General features: G+C 35.2%; 3 protein-coding genes across 4 annotated transcripts in view; 2 read left to right on the plus strand and 1 right to left on the minus strand.

Moving 5' to 3' along the window:
- The window catches only part of Cpr97Ea (cuticular protein 97Ea), a 38,632-nt gene extending 20,855 nt beyond the window's left edge, over nt 1–17,777 (minus strand). Inside the window, exon 1 of the mRNA XM_070113212.1 lies at nt 17,472–17,777. Coding sequence (XP_069969313.1) covers nt 17,472–17,480 — 9 coding nt within the window. The 5' untranslated portion in view covers nt 17,481–17,777. The remainder of the gene's footprint in view (nt 1–17,471) is intronic.
- LOC118680014 (odorant receptor 67d-like) lies at nt 5,684–7,287 on the plus strand. Its single transcript, XM_070113211.1, has 4 exons — nt 5,684–6,515; nt 6,586–6,775; nt 6,843–6,998; nt 7,054–7,287. The coding sequence occupies exons 1-4, from the start codon at nt 5,755–5,757 to the stop codon at nt 7,108–7,110; spliced, it is 1,164 nt and encodes a 387-aa protein (XP_069969312.1). The 5' UTR covers nt 5,684–5,754; the 3' UTR covers nt 7,111–7,287.
- LOC106623126 (odorant receptor 67d) lies at nt 8,465–11,480 on the plus strand. 2 transcript variants are annotated; one of them, XM_070113138.1, is made up of 5 exons: nt 8,465–9,286; nt 9,347–9,636; nt 9,712–9,901; nt 9,959–10,114; nt 10,188–11,480. In XM_070113138.1, the coding sequence occupies exons 1-5, from the start codon at nt 8,876–8,878 to the stop codon at nt 10,239–10,241; spliced, it is 1,101 nt and encodes a 366-aa protein (XP_069969239.1). In that variant the 5' UTR covers nt 8,465–8,875; the 3' UTR covers nt 10,242–11,480. The 2 variants fall into 2 exon arrangements, with proteins under 2 accessions (XP_069969239.1, XP_069969236.1); XM_070113135.1 differs by having other exon boundaries at nt 8,465–9,636.
- Nucleotides 17,778–20,471: the final 2,694 nt, after the last annotated feature.

Here is a 20,471-nt window from a genome sequence, read left to right on the forward strand (position 1 = left end):
AATATCAGTGGGTTGAGCTTTTGGTCATCCTCTCTAAAACTGTTGATTCTAAAGATATTTCGGAAGAGGAAGCCAACAGTTTAACAACCCAAGATAGGTATCGCTTAATTCGGTCAGACGCGGTTACTTGTGCTATATATGTTGACTACCGCTATCGACAAGTTTTGCATTTTGTTACAAATTTCTATTGGAGAGTGGAGTTTCAACAGAGAGGTTCCCCGCATGTACATGGCATGTATTGGCCTAATAATGCTCCCTGGATCAATCTTCGAGATCCTCAGACATTCCCTGATGTCATTAGTTTTATTGACAATTATATTTCTACAGATGTTTCGGTTAGCCACTTAGAAAATTATTTGGGTTATCAAAAGCATAACCACAGTCGGTCTTGTACTAGGGAAATAAGAGGACAACAGTTTTGTCGTTTTGGTATACCATATCCACCAATGCCTTCAACGCAAATACTGTTACCTCTTACAGAAACAAGTCAAAATTCAAAAGACATTTCTAATTTAAACGATTTTGAACACTTCCTGTCTGATAGTAGAATGAATTGATTTCCAATTTTCCTTTCCAACAATTCTGTGGATTAAATTTTTGGAACCTTCAGTTGGTTTGATAGCACGATCAAAAAAGCCTCATTCTCTAGAAAGTTCTTGGACACCAATTGAAAAGGTTCTAAAATCTTTTCAATATAAAAGAAATTAACAAATTTCAATGGAAAAAATCAGTTTCCAGTTGTTCCGGCTGAGGGAATAACTATTCATCAGGGTCAGGGCTCCACATATAATAAAGTTGTAGTTCATACTCGACCCAGAATGCCTAGAGCTTCAATATACATCGCTTGTAGTCGAGCTACTTCTGCAGAAGGTCTATTCATCATAGGAAATTTTATTCCTCCTAACAAATTTTCTGAATCGGATCCTGTATTTAAGGAACACAGGGAATTGAACACAAATAAAGCTCTGACAACATGTTTCAGTTTTATGAATTCCCGAAAGTCAGAATTTTATTCCATAATGTTCAGAGTCTTTATGCTCACATTAATGATATAAAACCGACTATTTAATGCTATATTCAGATATTTTATGTTTTATAGAAACTTGGAGTTATCCTTGCGAAAGTTTTGATATACCAGGATTTACTCCAATTAACGAGCTGAGGATAGATAGCACGGAAACAACCAACGGAAATAAACGGGGCATTATAATATAAGGTTGGCCGTTATTTCCCTTTCGCTTTTTTTCTCTTCATTCAATGCTTTATAAAAAGTGTTACACGGATCGGATTTAGTTAAAATTTGCGCCGTTTTGTTCGTTGATCTGTTTCCATCTAGACGGCAACTTCATAATACCTTCCTAGTAGAAGCCCCCGTCCTTATTTGCGAAGAATTCGGACAGCCACTTTTCACAAGCCTCTTTTGAGTTCAACTTCACACCACCAAGGGCATTCGCCATGGACAGCAACAGGCGGTAATCACTTGGCGCTACGTCCGGGCTATACGGTGGATGCGATAAAACCTACCATCCGAGCTCCCGTAGCTTCTGACGAGTCATCAACGAAGTGTGTGGTCTGGCGTTGTCCTGGTGGAACACTACACCCTTCCTGTTGGCCAATTCTGGACGCTTCTGGTCGATCGCCTGCTTCAAGCGGTCCAGTTGTTCGCAGTAGATGGTAGAATTAAGCGTCTGGCCATATGGGAGCAGCTCATAGTGGATGATTCCCTTCCAATCCCACCAAACACACAGCAAAACCTTCCCGGCCGTCAATCCCGGCTTGGCCACTGTTTGGGACGGCACCCAAACATCAAACTTTTTTTTGTATCCAGCCTTCTGCAGATGGTTCAAAATTGTTTGGTGACTAACTCCCATCTCCTGGGCGATGTCACGAGATGCCATATGCCGGTCTAACTCGATGTATTCCATGTTTTGATCGGTATTTGTCGTCACAGGTCTTCCGCCGGCTGGCTTATCCATGGTGTCGTTTTCACCGGCTCTGAATCGTCGAAACCATTCCTCCGCGGTTCGAAGTGATAGAGTACCATCCCTCAAAACACCATTAATCTCACGGAACGTTTCTCTAGCGGATTTGCCTTTAACGAAGGAAAACTTTAAAATAGCGCGAATTTCGGCGTTAGTGAACTCCATGTTTACACGTCTATAACTGTTGAACGCAATACCCAAACTAATCATGCATAGCGTTGTTTTGTAGGTTATGTCAAGACCTTTCAAATTATGTATAGTGTTGCCAGATACGAGCTCTGTAGCGCTTTGTACATAGCCGCGAAATTCAAAAGACAAAAAAGCGGAAGGGAAATAACGGCCAACCTAATATATGCAAAGCATAGTATCGCTAGCTCTATAGAATCAAAGGCTGTAAAAAAAATTTATTCAGGCCGCAAAGTTTTAGAAGCGGTTTTGTTTAAATGTTTCAATATTAATATTCTGGTTCTATATAGAAATTCAGCTTTCACTGTCAGACATTTAATTGTAGAACTTCAGGAAGTCCTTACTTCTGAGTTATGGAATCAAACTTTAGTTCCCTGCTTGGTGCAGAATATTCAACTACACCTGCCGGTACACAAATTGATTGGGCATTTTCAAACATGGATTCTTCCCATGTTAATGCAATTGCTTTTGAGATAGTACACAGCTATCATGACAGTATTTGTGTCTCTATTGCCAACTAAAGTTTTCAGACTTATTGCAATAGTTCTTCAAAAAAAAAACTTTTAGTACACAAATTGATTGGGCATTTTCAAACATGGAATGCATTAATGCAATTACTTTTGAGACAGTAAAGTTTTCAGACTTATTGCAATAGTTCTTCATTTTTTTTTCAAATATATATTAAGAAATGGTATAGCAATTTTGACAGTAGTTTTTAAGACAATTTTAAGAAAAATATGTAAATAATCTAATTAAGAAAATTTAAATTAGATATATAATATGTTATTATATAAGACATTATTGTATAAATATATGATAGAAATTAAATAGTATAAGGAGAAAAGAAATATAATTTGGATATATGTATAAGAATCTATATAAACATTTATATTTAATATTGTTAATATTATATACAAATTAATATAATAATATAATTTTTAAAGTTGTTAATAATTATTATTTTTAAGCTAAACATGTATAATAATATCGATATAATAAATAAAAAATGTTATTCATTGTCCAAAAACGATTTCTTTTCATACTTCTCAATACAGTTGTAATGCATTCTATATAAAATTAATTATAAGCGTATACAAAAAGCACAAGAACGTTTTCTCATAATTTGAGTAAATTTAGTTTACAAATTGCTCTAATTATTTTCACTGTGAATGTAAATAACTAAGGCAACAGTTCCTACTTCTAATTATTAAAATATATAAAGAAATCCCAAACAAGTTTACAATTTAACTTTGCGAGAGTATAAATTGTTCGGTTACATCCGAACTTAGCCATCCAACATAAATTTTTGCCAGTTTTTGAAAGAATTTCCCACGCTTTGATTGACTCATTCATAGTTTGGAAAAAAATACCTTTACCTGTTCACTGAATGACTCTGGCGAACCAAACGCTTCTAGTTTTATTAACCACAAATTTATAACAATATGTAATAGAAATATTGAATTTTCACCACCAAACCAAGATACCACCTAAGAAATGCATTTTTATATCGAAGATGGGAATTACATGAACAGAAAAATGATGGGATGGTATGGCATCATTGTATTATGTTTCTATCAACATCGACTTTACGTAAATACCTATAAATCTTTCCTACTCTTACCTTCTGCTCAACGCAAAACGAGACTTTATCCATAACTCGACAAGGACATGACATATGGCCATACTTTTTTTTGCTTAGGTTGGCAGGACTGTTATATGTTTACATGTCAAATTTGAGCGCGATCTGTCACATAGTTTTTTTAAGGCACTATAAACAAGTCAACCTCGAGTGTGTTTTTTGAATTTTACTATGGAAATTAACGTTGAGCAAAAAGTGTTTGTTTGAAATTTTGTTATTCCAATGGAATAAGTGCGACGGACGCAATGAAAATGTTACAGAAGGCATATGGGGAGTCTTGCCTATCACGTGCACGTATTTTTGATTGGTATAAGTCGTTCAAGGACGGCCGTACATCGCTGGAGAACTTGCCCCATGATCGTCGTCCAGCAACGTCAATAAACGAAGAAAACGTCGAAAAAGTAAATAAAATTGTGTTGGAAAATCGTCGTGTGACTGAAAGAGAGATAGCTAGTGAGCTCAACATATCAAATGGATTCGCTCATAGCATTATTCACGATGTTTTGGGCATGAGACGTGTGTCTGCTCGATTTGTTCCAAAATCCAGCTCATACGTCTCGTCTTGTACGCGATTATTTGAAAATATTGTTCCGCAAGCACCGTATTCACCCGACATGGCACCGTGTGACTTTTTTCTTTTCCCTAAACTCAAATTGCCGCTTCGTGGAAAGCATTTTCAGTCGATTGAAGTCATAAAAGAGAATTCGAAGAAGGAACTGAAAGCCATACCTAAAGCGGCCAACCAGAAGTGTTAGGAAGATTGGAAAAAAAGGTGGCATATGTGTATCGCCTCTAATGGTGACTATTTTGAAGGGGATAAAATAAATATTGAAGAATAATTAACCGTTTTTGTTGTTTGAGCCAGTCTCGTTTATATTTGAGCAGAAGGTATATATTATATAAATATTATTGTCACAATTAAGTTCTGTCGTTAATAACTCTATGTAGTAATAATATATTTAATCGGAACTAAGTGTGGGTGAGTGCCAAGTCCCGAGTTCTTCAAAACTAATTCATATACTTAAAGTAAAGTTTATAATGTGTATATTTAAAAACCAATTTGGTTCTACAAAATACTGATTTCGAATCAAATACGGGAAAATAAATTATGTGGTCAATATTGAAACATTATTTCTTTTCACGATTGAAAGTCTTGGTTATTTTAGCAGAGCTTCGGGCATATTACCATATGTCTACTGCATCATTCGGGGATACTGCGACTGCATCTAATGAATACACAATCCTCAACCTAAGTAAGTCATTTCACACGACTTCATGACGCTTATAGAAGGCTTATTGACAGACCCATATCTCGAAAAGATTTGGTTTCAAAATTTTGTCCAGTTCAGTTCAGTTTTACATGATGTATGGCTTGTTACAATGACGAGGGTTCTGAAAGACTTGCATGTAGCATTAATCATTGACGCTGAAGAACCATTTACGTGCACGTCAATATAAAAGGGTGAATATTCGCTGACAAGTTCGACGCCTTTATAAGTTTGGTGCAAGGCCACAAGTATTCGAAAAAATTAAATTTACTTATGTGTTGTTTGGAAAGGCGTTCCTCTAGGAAATTCTACATCTCGAAAGCTTCCTCTTCAGCCGAATGCATATAGCTAAAGTTGATTTTGCATCGAAACCATAATCACCTTCGTTAGCTTCTTAATAATTATTTTCTAATCTTTACGATAATACAAGGTCTCACCGACCTATCTCTACTATCTAATGTATAAGCAATTGTTATATTTTTAAATAATTGATGTTATGATTTAGTGTAAATAACTCTATTAACACGTCGTAAATAGACAACCGTGAGAGTGTGGCCAAACCTTGAATAAAAGTTCAACTTAAACTGACATTCAGATTTCAAACACTCTCTGGCATACAGTCAGTCAGGTATCAAAATAATCACTAGATTAATATTAGCAGTTTAATTTCTTTGAAAAGATGAAAAGACAAAAGCATCCCTCGGACATTTACTATAAAATACTTTCGGTTATACGATTTTGTTCCCGAACTATCGGTGTGGATATTATCGCTGAGGATTATAAAATCAATCCAAACACATGTTTTGTTATTGCCGCAATTGTCGCTTATTACCTCTTTGCCGTGCATATGGTTGGAAAATATGTTCTGAAAGATTGGACGGTGCTGCTTGATGTCTTCTCACCGGTGAGCTGTACTACACAAGGAGCAGTAAAATTGATGTCAGCACTTTTGTATCCACAACTGTATCGAAAATTAGCTATGGACATCGGGCAAATTTATGAGAAATATCAACAGATGGGAAGAGAGTATGAGAAAAAATTACTCGAATGGAATAAGAACATGAAAAAAATTTTAATTACATGCGCAGTAGTGTATTCCCTCACTGCGCTGCTAATTTTATCCACACCCATTGTGATGTATATACTTAAGGGCGAACGTCATCTGATATTGCTTTGCCAAGTGCCCGGTTTCGAAGTGGACTCGTATTATGGTTATTGGGTGAATAATGCCTTCAGTTTAATATGTGTTATGATTGCCGCTTTCGGTTTATACGCCGGTGATTTGTATTTACTTCTGTTTTTAACACACTCAATATTTTTTTACGATATATTAGCACTAAAAATAAATGATTTACACAAATTGATAGAAGATGATGACAAGGAAGAACGTCAAACTAAATTAGTTAACGATATTGTAGAGTGGCATCAGTATTATTTGGAGTGAGTAATCATAATATACTACATACATTTCTAATTGCCCTTAGCCTGAGCATATTTGAATCTACCATAGATTTAATGATAAGTGCAATTTGCTTTTCTTTTGGACCATCTCCGCACACATTATATGCACCACGATGGGTATCTTGAGTACACTGCTCATCATCATGCTGAAGGATTGGCCGGGTGCTTATTCCTATCTTTTGGTGTGCTTTCTCTGGCTATATATGTATTGCATACTTGGCACACGTATTGAAATATGTGTAAATATGGGCTCATTAATCAATATTAATATTTTAAATACTATTATGTTAAACTATTTTCCATTAGAACGATCAATTTTGTACTGGGGTCTACGACATCAACTGGTATGCCTTAGATGTGCATAATCAAAATACTATTCGCTTGATGCTAATGCAGTCGCAAGCACCACGAAATATAACCATCGCGGGAGTTGAACCATTATCGGTTAGCACAGCCCTCAAGGTGAGAGTAAACCAAATATTTTTAAATGAAATATATTTGTAATACAATTTTCCAGATAACACGAACAATTTACAGTTTGGTCATGATGGTGCTACGTTTCCAAACTAAATAAAAGGTATTATTGGAAATATTTGTAGAAAAGGACGAAAAATGTGTGGACATGGGATTTATAGTACTTACACAGATTAACATAAGTATACTCATTAAATGTCTAGCAGAACATTTGAGGGCCTACATTATTTACAAGTTCAAGATCAACAGATAAAAAAATAAAAATGAGTTATAATTAGTTTGGTTCACTATGAAGTTCCTTAATTGATTCTATTATAACAACAACTATCAAATTTTCACTTAAAATGAACTATTACACCCTGAACATTGTATATTGCCATGGGCCTGTTTTCAATGTATATGGTATATACGAACTAAACCCTCAGATTTTGAGATATACATCCGAAATTTGCACCTGCCGTTTTCTTCACAAAAAGCTGCTGATTTATTTTCGAACGGTCGATATCGGACCACTATAGCATTTACCTGCCATACAAACTGAATAATCGGAATCAAGCTCTTGTAAGAAGATTTTTATTATTCGTACTTGATAGTGTTGCTATCTTTTGATGTACCTGATCGCGATTCTATCCAAGAAATATCTAACCTGAGGCCTCAATGAATCGGTTGTAACAATTCTCTCCATACACGGTCACATTTAAATCAGAGATTACAGTGGAAATCCAACAAATAGAGGAAATAACCCCCTATCCCTAGCTATGAGAAATTTGGCAAACATTTGGTCTACTTGACAGAGGCAACATGATGGCGATAAAGAAGTACCTTTACTCTCCAAATCTTCGGTTGCTATTCTGCTATGGCCGGGCACCTATTAGTCTTATCAAACAATAAATCCCTGCCATTAATATGCCTTAACTATCATCGAGCATACAGTTAATGATATTAAGGCAAGGAACTAGCGTTGATGCATAATTCTCGACAATAGACTCCTTCACTAATCTTCTTCCCATTCATATTTCCCTCGCAGGTATGGCAATGAAGAAAACCCCGCTTTTGGTTCATCGAAACGGTAATCCAAATGAACAAGAATAAAATCAAACCGTGCAAAGATTCTGAAGAATACAGCTTCTCAGAGTCTGATAGCAACTTTTGCGACCATACATCGTTCTGCTCGTTAGGCATGATTAGCCGTTTTCCCTAAACATCCCAGATGCTGAAGAGCGCCATCACTGAACGCTCTCGTCTCAAGTGCTTTCGTAAGAGTAGCTTTTTCTAAGGCTTTCTACAACAATCGAAGACCCCATAAAACGTAATTGGCTAAACTGTGGTATCATAGACCTAATGGACCACTTATGTTGAAAGACCGCTTCTTTTTGCAATTGCTCCTCTACAACAATACAAGGCAATCGATGCCCTTCAAGGTTGGGCTCTATATGTTAAAGTGACGCCTCCAGCGTAATACCTGAGTAAATATTATACATCTGTGTTCTTAATATTACAGCTCGTAACACTTCTGCATTTGAGGGAACTTTCTCCATTAAAGCTTTGGGGAAACGGTTAGGCTCGGCTAGGCAACGGAAATACCTGGCAAGTCAGATTGTCACATACACTCATATACAGATAAGACTTTTCCTCAGCAATTTTCTTTTAAAACCGTAATTAATAAATAGTCTTTAAAATTAATTAAAACTACGAAGCGTTAATGACTCTATTAGCATGTCGAAAAATGCGAAAAGACATGCGTGGGAATGTGACCAACGTAGTGCTTGTCATACCTATTGATTTAAGCGTTTTATTCAGTAAGCACTTTAATTTCAAGAATATTGGACAACGTAGATATTTCCCTTAAGAAAATTTATTGCAAAATGCAAACTAAAACGCGTCCTTCAGACAACTTTTATAAATTGCTAAAAATAATTCGCCTAAGCTCCAGCTTAGTCGGTATAGACGTTATCGATGAGAACTATAAATTTAATTATGTTGTCGGTTTTGTTTTGATGGCGATTGCTTGGAATTTTATGATCTCAATATATACGATTTGCAAAGATGTCAAAACCGATTGGACCGTTCTGTTGGATGTATTTTCACCGATCAGCTGCGCCACTCAAGGCGTTGTCAAAATAATTTCATTGCTCTTGTATCCAAAATTATATCGTGAACTGGCCATGGACCTTGTGGAAATTTACAAGAAATACCAAGCGTTAGGATCAAAATATGAGACGAAATTATTGGAATGGAACCAAAGCATGAAGAACATTCTCATCATTGGTGGCTTGGTATATTTCGTGTCTGCTTTGCTTGCTTTGGTCACGCCCATCTTTTTATATATATTTAAGGGTGAAAGGCATCTAATAATTATGTGTCAGATGCCGTATGTCGATGTAAACACAGATCATGGCTATTTCATTACGATTGGTTATAATATACTATGTGTTTTCGTAGCGGCGTTCGGTTTGTATGGTGCTGACTTGTACGTCTTTCTATTTCTAACACACTCGATATTCTTTTACGATATTTTCGCACTTAAAGTCGGTGATCTACATGAAGTATTGCGCGAGAATAATAAGGACAAACGTATAGAGGCACTGGTTAATGACATTGCAGGATGGCATCAGTACTACTTGGAGTGAGTTTTTCCTCAAAACCTAAATCACTTTTATAAAAAAAAGAGCATAGATACAATTATTTATTTGGTATTTAGATTTAACGATAAATGCAACCTAATTTTCTTCTGGACCATTACCTCACACATATTATGCACCACATTGGGGATATTGAGCACGTTGCTCATAATTATGCTAAAATACTGGCCAGGTGCTTATCCCTATATTTTTGTCTGTTTCGTTTGGTTATATATGTATAGTATTTTGGGAACACGTGTGGAAATATGTGTAAGTATATATAAATAGAAAGAAGTTAAAAAATACTTTTCAGTTGTGTTCTCGCAGAATGATCAATTTTGCGATGGAATTTATGATATTAACTGGTATGATCTGGATGTTAGCGCTCAGAAGACCGTAAGCCTAATGCTTATGGAGTCTCAGGTGCCACGCATTATAACCATAGCGGGTATTGAGCCATTGTCAGTAAATACTGCACTTAAAGTAAATTTTACTACGAAATAAAATATATACAAAAATACACTCGAGTAATATAAAATCTTTGATGTATTTTTAGATCACACGCTCAATCTACAGTTTAGTTATGATGGTCATGCAGTTCAACGAATGAAGCTAAGCTGCTGAAAACAGCATAACAAATCTTAAAGTAAATAGTGGTTTATTTCGAAACACAGTTTCTCAAATATATTATTATAGCTCCAATTATTTTGCTTTTTTCAATATGGTGGATCCTTGAGTTTATTAGCAGTTTCCTTAAACTGTCCTAGATCCTTTTTAAAGTAATGGGCTTTGAAGTAACACGTTAGGTCTAGTAAAACCTGCAACATAGGACGTACCACAAAAGTAGGAAGGTAGCAATAAATGTTTTGTAGAGCATATCACAGTTATCTTATCCCTTAGATCTCACGTTTAGAAACTTGGTAAAGTGGAACTTCATCTTTCTTTGCGAACGTCCAGCCTTCAACTGGTTCAGACAGATTATCTTCCACTGCTTCCAATTACTCCCATTTAAAAGACATTGGGCAGCTAGAATGTAAAAGCTTAGAATAAAGTTCTATCATATGCGAACATCATAAAGAATATTTGTACTTATAAAACAATCACCCATCTTGAAATCCATCATTAATTATTGGATAATATTCCATCGAATAGACCACGTCCAGCACGCAAGGAAAAAAATAGACCGTGGAGAGTCGATCGATGCCGTTCGCAGTCTGACTGACGTATGGAACGACTTGGCGCATTTTACGTTGAGATCTTAAATTGAAAGAGTACAAAATGCAGCTGGTGCAAGAACTGAAGCCGCTCAACCTTGCCAAACGACATCGCTTCGCTCTATGGGCTCTTGAAAAGTTCCAAGAAGTTTTCGACCGAAATTTCGTTCAGCGATGAGGTCCATTTCTAGCTCAATGAGTATGTAAACAAGCAAAATTGCGGCATTTGGAACGAAGAGCAACCTGAAGAGATTCAAGAGCTGCCTTTTCATCCAAAATAAACACAACGATAGTTCTTCAAAAATTATGCCGATGAGAACGTAACCGTCAATGGCGATCTTCATCGCGCCATGATAACCGACTATTTGATACCTGAAATTTAAGCTCGTGATCTCGGCGACATTTGGTTTCAACAGAGAACACTTCGGTGAGGAGATAACTTCGCATTCCGTGTCGGTCAATTGGCCACCAAGATCGGGTGATATCACACCGTTAGACTTTTTCCTGTAGAGATATGTAAAGTCTGAAGTCTATGCAGACAATTTTGCTTCGATTCAAGCCTTGGAGAAAAACAACACGCGTGTCATTCGCCAGTTACCAGTCGAAATACTCGATCGAGTCAGCGAAAATTGGACTCAACGTATGGACCATATGAGGCGTAGCCGCGGCCAACATTTGAAAGAGATAATCTTTAAAAAATAAATGACGAATAATGTTCTTGCGATTGATAATAAACATTCCTCACTAAGTTTGATTTTCTGTATTTTTTTCTTTGTTTAAGTAGGGAACCTCGAAATGAATCACCCTTTACAATACACGAGCGCATGAATATATGTGAATATACGTATTTATATATATACAAGTATATATGTATATACAAGTATATAAGTTGGTACGGGTGGTAGAAAAACTTCATGGGGATTATTTAATATTTCTTTTGTTTACATTTCTTGTGCTGAAGTAGTTTTTATTCATTAAAGTTACACATGTATACGCCACGACGATGTATGTACCTATGTCTTGGCAATACCTTTCACTTATCCAATAGCTGCATTGACCGTAAGAGCGCTCTTTCTTGTGCTAGTCAGTAGGTAACAATCAATAGTGTGGCATTAAAGGCCTTGGCTATTAAACAACTTCCATTTACTGACCAAATGCTTACAATTAGCCAGTTGCCAAGTCATGCACATCAACATGTGTACTAAGGCATTCTGTTTAAACAGCACTTAGTGTTCGTATTGAATAAGCTAAGCCATTTTTACATTACGATGCAAGCAAGATATTTTAGCATAATTAACTGAACGAATAATATTGGATATAATATAGTTTAATGCCGAAAATATGTGAAATTGGTAAACTAATTACCCAAACTCCCATATATATTTTCGTTATTCTAACAAATCTTATGCATCTGATGGTATAAGCTATAGAAAGCCACAGTAAGATTCAATATAATATTTTATTATATTTAAAAGCAAAACAATACAAAAATTTGCGAACAAAAATTGGGTCACCAGTTTATGTCATAAAACAAGTGAAACTTAACATCTTTAGTTTTAGGCTAGAATAATTTTAAAAGAAATTAATAATGGGAGGTTCCACTTTTGTTGACAAGGACTTCTCCAACTCTATTTGGGAGAGAATCATATAGTTTTTTAATAAAATCTAATGTAATCGTTGATCAAGCCAGTTTTATGCCATCAATTAGTTCCTCTTTGGTGGTATATTGCTTACCGCCCTAGTGTACCTTTCTAACCAACCATCTCAGATGTTCTCTATCATATTTAGATAAGGGGAGTAAGAATGACAATCAAATTTGGTATCATATAGACTCAGTTTTATTACTAGGGGAGAAGGCTGGGTCTTAAACCGGGCTATTAAGATTGTGAGTATTTTGTTTTTGATGTTTCCATGGCTGGGTTATGAACCACCCGCAATTCATGCTAAAGTTGTATTGAAACTGTCAAATATCATTAGCTATATTTAAACAAAAGAGTTTTTATGTAGTTTTAACCTATTTGTTTTACGTCCATGTTTATATATTTTAATTTTTAGTCAACTTTACAAACAACTTCCACAACATCAAAAAAGGCTGCCGAATCCAAAAAAAATTATTTATCGCGTTGTTAGTTGCCATTAGACACAATTTGTTGAAGAAACAAGAAAAAAATGTTAACTTCGGTTGCGCAAAAGCTGGAATACCATCCACAAATAACGAAGATATCTCGTCAAATACAATAAATTTTCATAAAGGACTTGATACGGTTCGTTCAGTTTGTATGGCAACTATATGCTATAGTGGTCCGATATCGGTGATTTCAATGGCTGCCCGTTAATATGGAGTCGATAGGATCAGACTGACCCGTCACGTGAAGTAAGTTATAATTTTATCATTAAATCTTATTATAAACGACGTTTTCACATCAACTCATTATATTAAATTTGGCTTCTTCCGTTGAGTTGATGTCCCATATATCTCATTTGAAGATGGCTTAAATACAATTTTAGCTGACGAGAAGTAAAATTTAGTAATAAAACTTAGTGAGTCTATGACCTACAATATAACTTAATAAAATACAAAATTTGATTGTAATACACTTACAATTTCATGTAAAAATGTTGAATTGTTTCGCGACATCTTTATACTTTGGCTACATGTTGCTACAGAGTATAATAGTTGTGTTCAGCTAACGGTTGTTCGTATCACCTAAGAATATTCGAGTTCGATATAGGGTTATACATACTTGTATATAATTGATCAGAATGGTAAGACGAGTTGAAATCTGAGTGACTGTCTGTCCGTCCGCCCTTCCGTGCAAGCGATAGTTAATTATATCTTAAGGAAACTTGGTGAACGTGTTCCTAGGCAAAAAGTGAAGTTCGTAGACGGGCGTAATCGAAAAATTGACATGCTCACAAAACGCCATTAGTCGAAAACGTATAACTTGTCATAACTAAGCCGCAAATTAAGATACAATACCGGAATTTGGTACAACGGATCGCAATAATGAGGGGCACCTGTGGTTTGAAAATTTGTTAAGAGTGGGCCTGGCACCCCATAATAGGTTTGATAATAATAACATAATAACCACGCCCACTCTCCATATAACGGTTTTGTTAAAATCCACTAAAACTACAGGATTTTAGCAGTAAAGGTCTAAACTGCCTCGAAAGGCGAACCGGGATATTAAATTTAATTTTAGACAAGAGAAAAGAACTGCAAACAGTTCCATTCAAAAGTTTCACTAAGAATATTATGCCAAGCATTTTCCTACGATTAAATCGGATAAATACTTCCCTTAGCCCCATATACCTAACATAAAGATTTTCGAACTTCCAATTGACTTTATACCACATACCTATATCTGGCAATGTGCTAGTTATTTTAATGAAATTGAGAGAGCGTGTTTTTCTTATAACAGTGTACCTTTGTGCCTAATATGGAAAAAATCTTGCCTTAGTACCATGCAACTGATATTCAGCATTTTGAAACGACCAGCTGACTTTACTCCATATATATTTTTATAAATCTACTCGAAAATAGGTTCACAAGTATACCTGAGCAAAGTCAAAAATTAATGCACTCAACCCTTCCATTTCTATGCCCCCAATGATTTTAATATAATTTTCGTTTACGAGAAGTAAAATATAGTAATAATACTAAGTGAATATATGACCTTCAAAATTTGTTACTTTGATAGCAAACTTTTTTGTAATCCATTCACCATTTCATCAAAAAATGAAGTCGAGCCTTCCCGCTAAAATTTCTTAATTTAAAGTTTATATATAAAATGTTCTATTATACCCGAATTTAGCTCTTCCTTACTGGTTGGTAGCGACTTGTGAGCAACGGGAAAATGAAAATAAGATTATAATTATATATATTATAAACATTACAGAACTTTTTTCCGAGTTTGGAGTTTTTGACACCCCGTGGATCCGCTCCGGTTAATACGGACATATTACCAAACCCAATTTATGCATATTTGTACCCACTTTCACGGAGCTTTCGTATAACCATCTATACATTAACGATTCCTATACGTTCCTAGAAAATCAGCTATTTCGACCAGCTTGATTTTACTGTCATCCATTGGTCCATTGAATGTTTAATTTTCGATGCTTATATGTTTTTTTTTTCACTAAAACTTGGTGTTACTGCGGTATACAATGTTCCTTTCTTTCTAGTTCGTTTCATAATGCCAAAACTCTATCACGAACCAATTGTCTGAATGCTGTGAAATGTATAGCAGTGCATTTTGAATACCTTTGATGAGTCAAGTGGATGTTTGAAAATGCTTATATTAGTTATAAGGGAGCTAGGGCAAAACACATTCTCTTATTTTCATTAAGTTAACTTTCAGTTAGATCTAACTACAAATCATGTTAAATTTTAATTGTTCCCTATTCGAGAAACATTTCAAACTTTTTAACCCACCTGGTATATACCATATACAATACTTGCATTTCCTTTATTTTCAGTTCTCCATTACACTTGTTCTAATTTAATACTTTATTATATTAAGGAACTAGATAGAGTTTAAGTAGATAAACTTTACTAAAGGCACTTATTTTTTGCATATATAACAAAATATGAAAGTTTACAATTTATGGTGTTATGTAATGTCTACAAAACTTAAATACCCATGATAAATCTATGCAAACGCTTGCGAACTAGCGCCAGCAAATCAACTTTTGTCTACATCGAAGAGGCAGTGAACCGTTAGTGGCAATTGAAAGCACAGTTAGACTATGCTTTATGGAGTCAAGAGAACATAATGCACTTCTCATCTAGTTTTCGAATTTTTGCATTTATTAGTAGATATATGAATGTGTATATGTGTGCATGCATAGTAGGTGCAAAGTATTCCGGTTTTTCAAATTAGATAAAAAACTATAACAATCGACAGACAGTGGTCCCAACCACAATGTAACGATTGCAGCGTTGCATGCAATAAATATAAATAACCTAATGGGTTATTTCATAGACTACATAACAGCTAACACAAGAGATGCATGCAAATGGTTAGCATTAAGTAATTTGATAGTCCAAACTTTCGATTTGCTGCTTAAAAAATGGTTTCCCCGGAGAGTGGTTGACTTGAGAAGCGTAGAGCGACTTCTCCATAGTTATGGTATTTATATATGTCGAGATCTATCAACTAACGGAACGTATTAGATAATTATGCAATAATTTTCAAATTTCGTGAAACGAACTCGCCACTCATGGCTCATGTGTCACACATAACTGCAATTACTCACTACGTTCGCGTTTTCCAGACGCTATGGTATTTGTGTAAATTTGCATACAAAATTATAGCTTACTTGGTTTTAGTGTTGCTGGGAAATAAAATTGCAATGACATTATTCGAGTAGCATAAAAATTTATTTAAGCTGTGTTGAAACCAAGTTAGTACTATCAATTACATACGTAAGTGCCTACAAGTATACGAGTATGCATATGTAATGTCAAAAGAACAGCTCAGAATATTGTAATTGTATTTATATTTTTAGCATTATATTATCTTTATATTATGGCAATTTATAAATTAACGAGCTATCCATTGATGAGATTCTAATAATTTTTGAATTAAAATAAATGAGGACTACTGTATTCACGAATTACAGCAAAAATAAAATAAGATAACAACAATCAATCACGGTTACAATAATAAATTTATTAATATAGCAAAAACGTGGCGTACGCCTCTAACCAAATCGGTTAAAGATAATAATCTATATATGTATATATGATAACATACATATAAGATATAGCGTGAACAATATTGGTATTTTGAACGCGAACAATGTATATTTAAACGAGAAACAACACTTTAGTCCACAAGTGTGTTTATGGGCTCTTCTAATATTAGATCGTAAAATAAGAATTCAGTAACCAAATCACAGTAGTGACACCGAGTCATGACAGTCTATATAAATAAGAGTAGGTATTGTAGTTTCTAATTCTTTTTTTTTGGATAAAAACTTTATCTTTCTAAGTATATTTTATTCAGGTGAAAGTAATGCTCGACAGACCAAAGGCAGTCTAACATAAGCACAACTCCAGAGTAAAGTGGGTCTTCGAGCAATTTTTTTCAGACAAACTCTTTAAATTGGTCTAAGAATTTCCTCTTTCTTCAGCAAACTCACTAGATATAACTCGATGCGGCTACTTGTTTCATAACTACAAGAAGTGAGTTAAAGAGAGGTTTACAAGTATATATTTTATAGTTGGAAGTTGTTAGTCATAAATTATAACTTCTTTATACACTTTCAGAAGGCCTATTATGCTAGAGTGTCAAAAATAGTATTGCTAATTTATTAATTGGTGGAGTAACAAAAAGCCATTAAAGAATCAAAATTTGTTAGAAAACTATTCTCTGACTGCACCTTTAACCTTTTAACACTTTTTGCAATAGAAGCTAACGCTTCTCGTATATTGGAATATAGTTGGCTCAGTAGCCAGTTGAGCTTTTGACTAAGCACAGCTATTTTGTTCTTTTCATGTTTTCGTTGAAATAACTTTATATTCACTTTTGTTGTTGTAGTTTTTTATATAAGCACATTATAATTTTTATATTATGTGTGTTCTTAGAAGAACAATTAATATTTTTGTTGTTACCTACCACATTCATCGTTGTACTGGGTAGATTTTGTTGTCGATCGGGTCACACCAATATTTATGGTGAACTTCGTTCGCTGAACTCTTTTACAGTTTTAACTTTATATCTATTGTTCTTATTTGACTTTGTGACGGTTATTTACAGCCACACAGCCTGCAAAACTTCACGCTTTTATTTTATCATACAATAAAAAATAACTAATAACTGTAACTGTGGTGATCCACACTACGAACGATATTGTCCATGCCCCGTTTGGTAATGTCTTTATTTGTATTAAGCACGTCTTTCAACTGAACCGCTACAAAGTGGTTAGGGCCTTTTTATACCAACCACCAACCCCAAAGACCACAAACGGCGAAAGAAGCATACGCGCGGACAGACGTAAGATTCAAAAGCCCAGCGGTGGTGTTAGGGGAGCAGGCAAGTCCATGCAGAGTAAACAAGTTGAACAGCTCGATAATTGAAAGCTTACAAGAAGTTGTGTTGCATGTCCATTGTGGTGCGAGCAGCGGAGCCACAACAGTGAAAAATGTGAGAGCGCGAGTGTAAATTGTGCGCATGCGCGAAAGCAAAAAGCACCAGCTTCAATATGAGATCCAACTACCAACTAGCCGCAGCAATAAAGCTGGTTGCTACAAAATAGTGATTTTAAAGTTTTGCAAAAACTTGCAATTGCACGATCACTCACCAACTTAAACACTTATTTGAGCGCCTATCGCTGAGCTTACTTCAAGAAGTTTCTGCTTGCAACTGTGGTGGATAAACGCCAGTAGTGAGCGCATGATTTTTCTACACTCCAAAGTGCAAAAGAACTGTAATCTGTATATAAGGCGCATTCAGGCACAATGGTGAAGATTTAATGTGAAAAAGTCGTTTTGTATGTGAGTAATTTAGCTTAAAACGCATGCTTGCAGCAAAAAGGTATTAAGTCGATAATAGCATTTCAAGATTTTTTCATAAAAATATAACCCTATTTAGAGACTGAACTTGAGATGGATTCTAAAAAGTAGGCCAAAGTCAAAAGCCGTATAGGTTTGCAAGTAATGTATTACAAAAATAGTATAACTTTGGTTTTATTGCGTCCAAATAACGGATTTAAACATTAACAAGTAAGGAAGGGCTAAGTTCGGATGTAACCGAACATTTTATACTCTCGCAAAGTCAAATGGTATACTCGTTTGAGATTTCTTTGTGGATTGACTGATATTTTCGGTAGAAGGTCAACTATAGGCACTGGGGTCCACATATTTAGTACTTAGGGGCTTGAACAGTTTTGGTTCGATTTAGAAAATTTTTGGTCACAAGGTGGCATACTTTAAACGTATTATTCACGCAGAGTTTTACCCCGATATAATCATTGTTGCTTGATATGCATAGTGGAAAGTGAAAGAATCAGATGGAATTGAAAATGGTGTCATATGGAAAATAGGCGTGGTTGTAATCCGATTTCGCCCATTTTCGCACTATGACATAGAAACATGAAAAGAACGTTATGCACCGAATTTGGTTGAAATCGGTTAAGCAGATCTCAAGATATGGGTTTTCACCTAAAAGTGGGCTGTGCCACGCCCACTGTCTAATTTTGAACGCGGTTCCTATAAAGTCATCTTATACCATCTCAGAGATAAAATTTAATGTCTCTGGCGTGTTTAGTGCTTGATTTATCGCGCTTTTAGTAGTTTTTAACAGTACCGTTATATGGGGAGTGGGCGGAGTTGCCACCCGATTTCAACTATTTTCACACCGTCAATAGAAGTGCTAAAAACATTTGCTTCCAGTGAATTTTGTTATTATAGCATTAGCGGTTTAGGAGATATGCACATTAAACCTATTAGAGGCGGGACCACGCCCACTTTTTAAAAAAAAATTTTAACTGCAGATGCCCCTCCCTAATGTGATCCTGTGTACCAAATAACAGTCTTGTATATTATTGCGGAGCTTAGTTATGGCAAGTTATTTGTTTTTGATTAATGGCGTTTTGTGGGCGTGGCAGTGGTCCGATTACGCCCATCTGCAATGCCAACCGTCTCACGGTACCATGAAACATGTCTACCAAGTTTCATAAAGATATCTCAATTTTTACTCAAGTTAGAGCTTGCACGGACGGACGGACAGACGGACAGACGGACGGACAGACGGACGGACGGACAGACAGTCACCCGGATTTCAACTCGTCTCTTCATCCTGATCATTTATATATATATAACCCTATATCTAACTCGATTAATTTTAGGTGATACAAACAACCGTTAGGTGAACAAAACTATTATACTCTGTAGCAACAGGTTGCGAGAGTATAAAAATTAAATTTTAACCCAAAGAACTGGGACTATCGACTGGGCATCTTGGAATGATTAAATGAAATGAAATAAACCAAAAAGCAAGGAATACTTAATAAGCAAATTTAAAAAAAAAAAATTTATTTAATTTATTAAGAAATATCTTATTTTTTTCTTTTAATTACATTCAAATACTTATAGTTATAGTTGTTTCAGCAAGAAAATGGAAACCTTTATCACTTTTCATTCTAGCTTTTGATTTTAAGAATAATTGCATTATAAAATTAAGCAAAGCTCATTTGCGAATCTAAGTAGCCATATTTTGAGTTATGTAAATTTTGTAATGTGCTCTGAATGGTGGCGAGCTTTTGCACAAATACCGTTTAGTGTAGGCATTTCATATATATCCTCAGGGATCTTTTTGCAACTCAACGATTAATTATGTGTATAAATTTCGTAATTAATTGGAGCATGTGAATGAAGTATTTATGCTATTTTCCTTTTCGATAACTCTGCATTTAACCATTTGACTAACCGAATTATGTGATTTTAAGAAATGTGTTCAAAAGATAGTTCAACCTTTCCAAGTATAATAATAATCGTACCTTTCCTTTGTCGCTTAGATAACAATAACCACATTTTCCTTAATTGAAGAAAATTACCCTGCAATATTAGGTATTTTTGCAGAAACATTGGTTCACTAAGCTACTTACTGGTTATACGG

The sequence above is a fragment of the Bactrocera oleae genome, chromosome 2 (genome assembly GCF_042242935.1).
Source record: "Bactrocera oleae isolate idBacOlea1 chromosome 2, idBacOlea1, whole genome shotgun sequence".
NCBI lineage: Eukaryota > Metazoa > Arthropoda > Insecta > Diptera > Tephritidae > Bactrocera > Bactrocera oleae.

Coding starts and splice junctions, on each gene's coding strand:
- LOC106623126 (XM_070113135.1), top strand. CDS start 8,876: ATGCAAACTAAAACGCGTCCTTCAGACAACTTTTATAAATTGCTAAAA. Junction 9,637..9,711: donor TGGCATCAGTACTACTTGGA/GTGAGTTTTTCC, acceptor TTTGGTATTTAG/ATTTAACGATAAATGCAACC. Junction 9,902..9,958: donor GAACACGTGTGGAAATATGT/GTAAGTATATAT, acceptor GTGTTCTCGCAG/AATGATCAATTTTGCGATGG.
- LOC118680014 (XM_070113211.1), top strand. CDS start 5,755: ATGAAAAGACAAAAGCATCCCTCGGACATTTACTATAAAATACTTTCG. Junction 6,516..6,585: donor TGGCATCAGTATTATTTGGA/GTGAGTAATCAT, acceptor AATCTACCATAG/ATTTAATGATAAGTGCAATT. Junction 6,999..7,053: donor CGGTTAGCACAGCCCTCAAG/GTGAGAGTAAAC, acceptor ACAATTTTCCAG/ATAACACGAACAATTTACAG.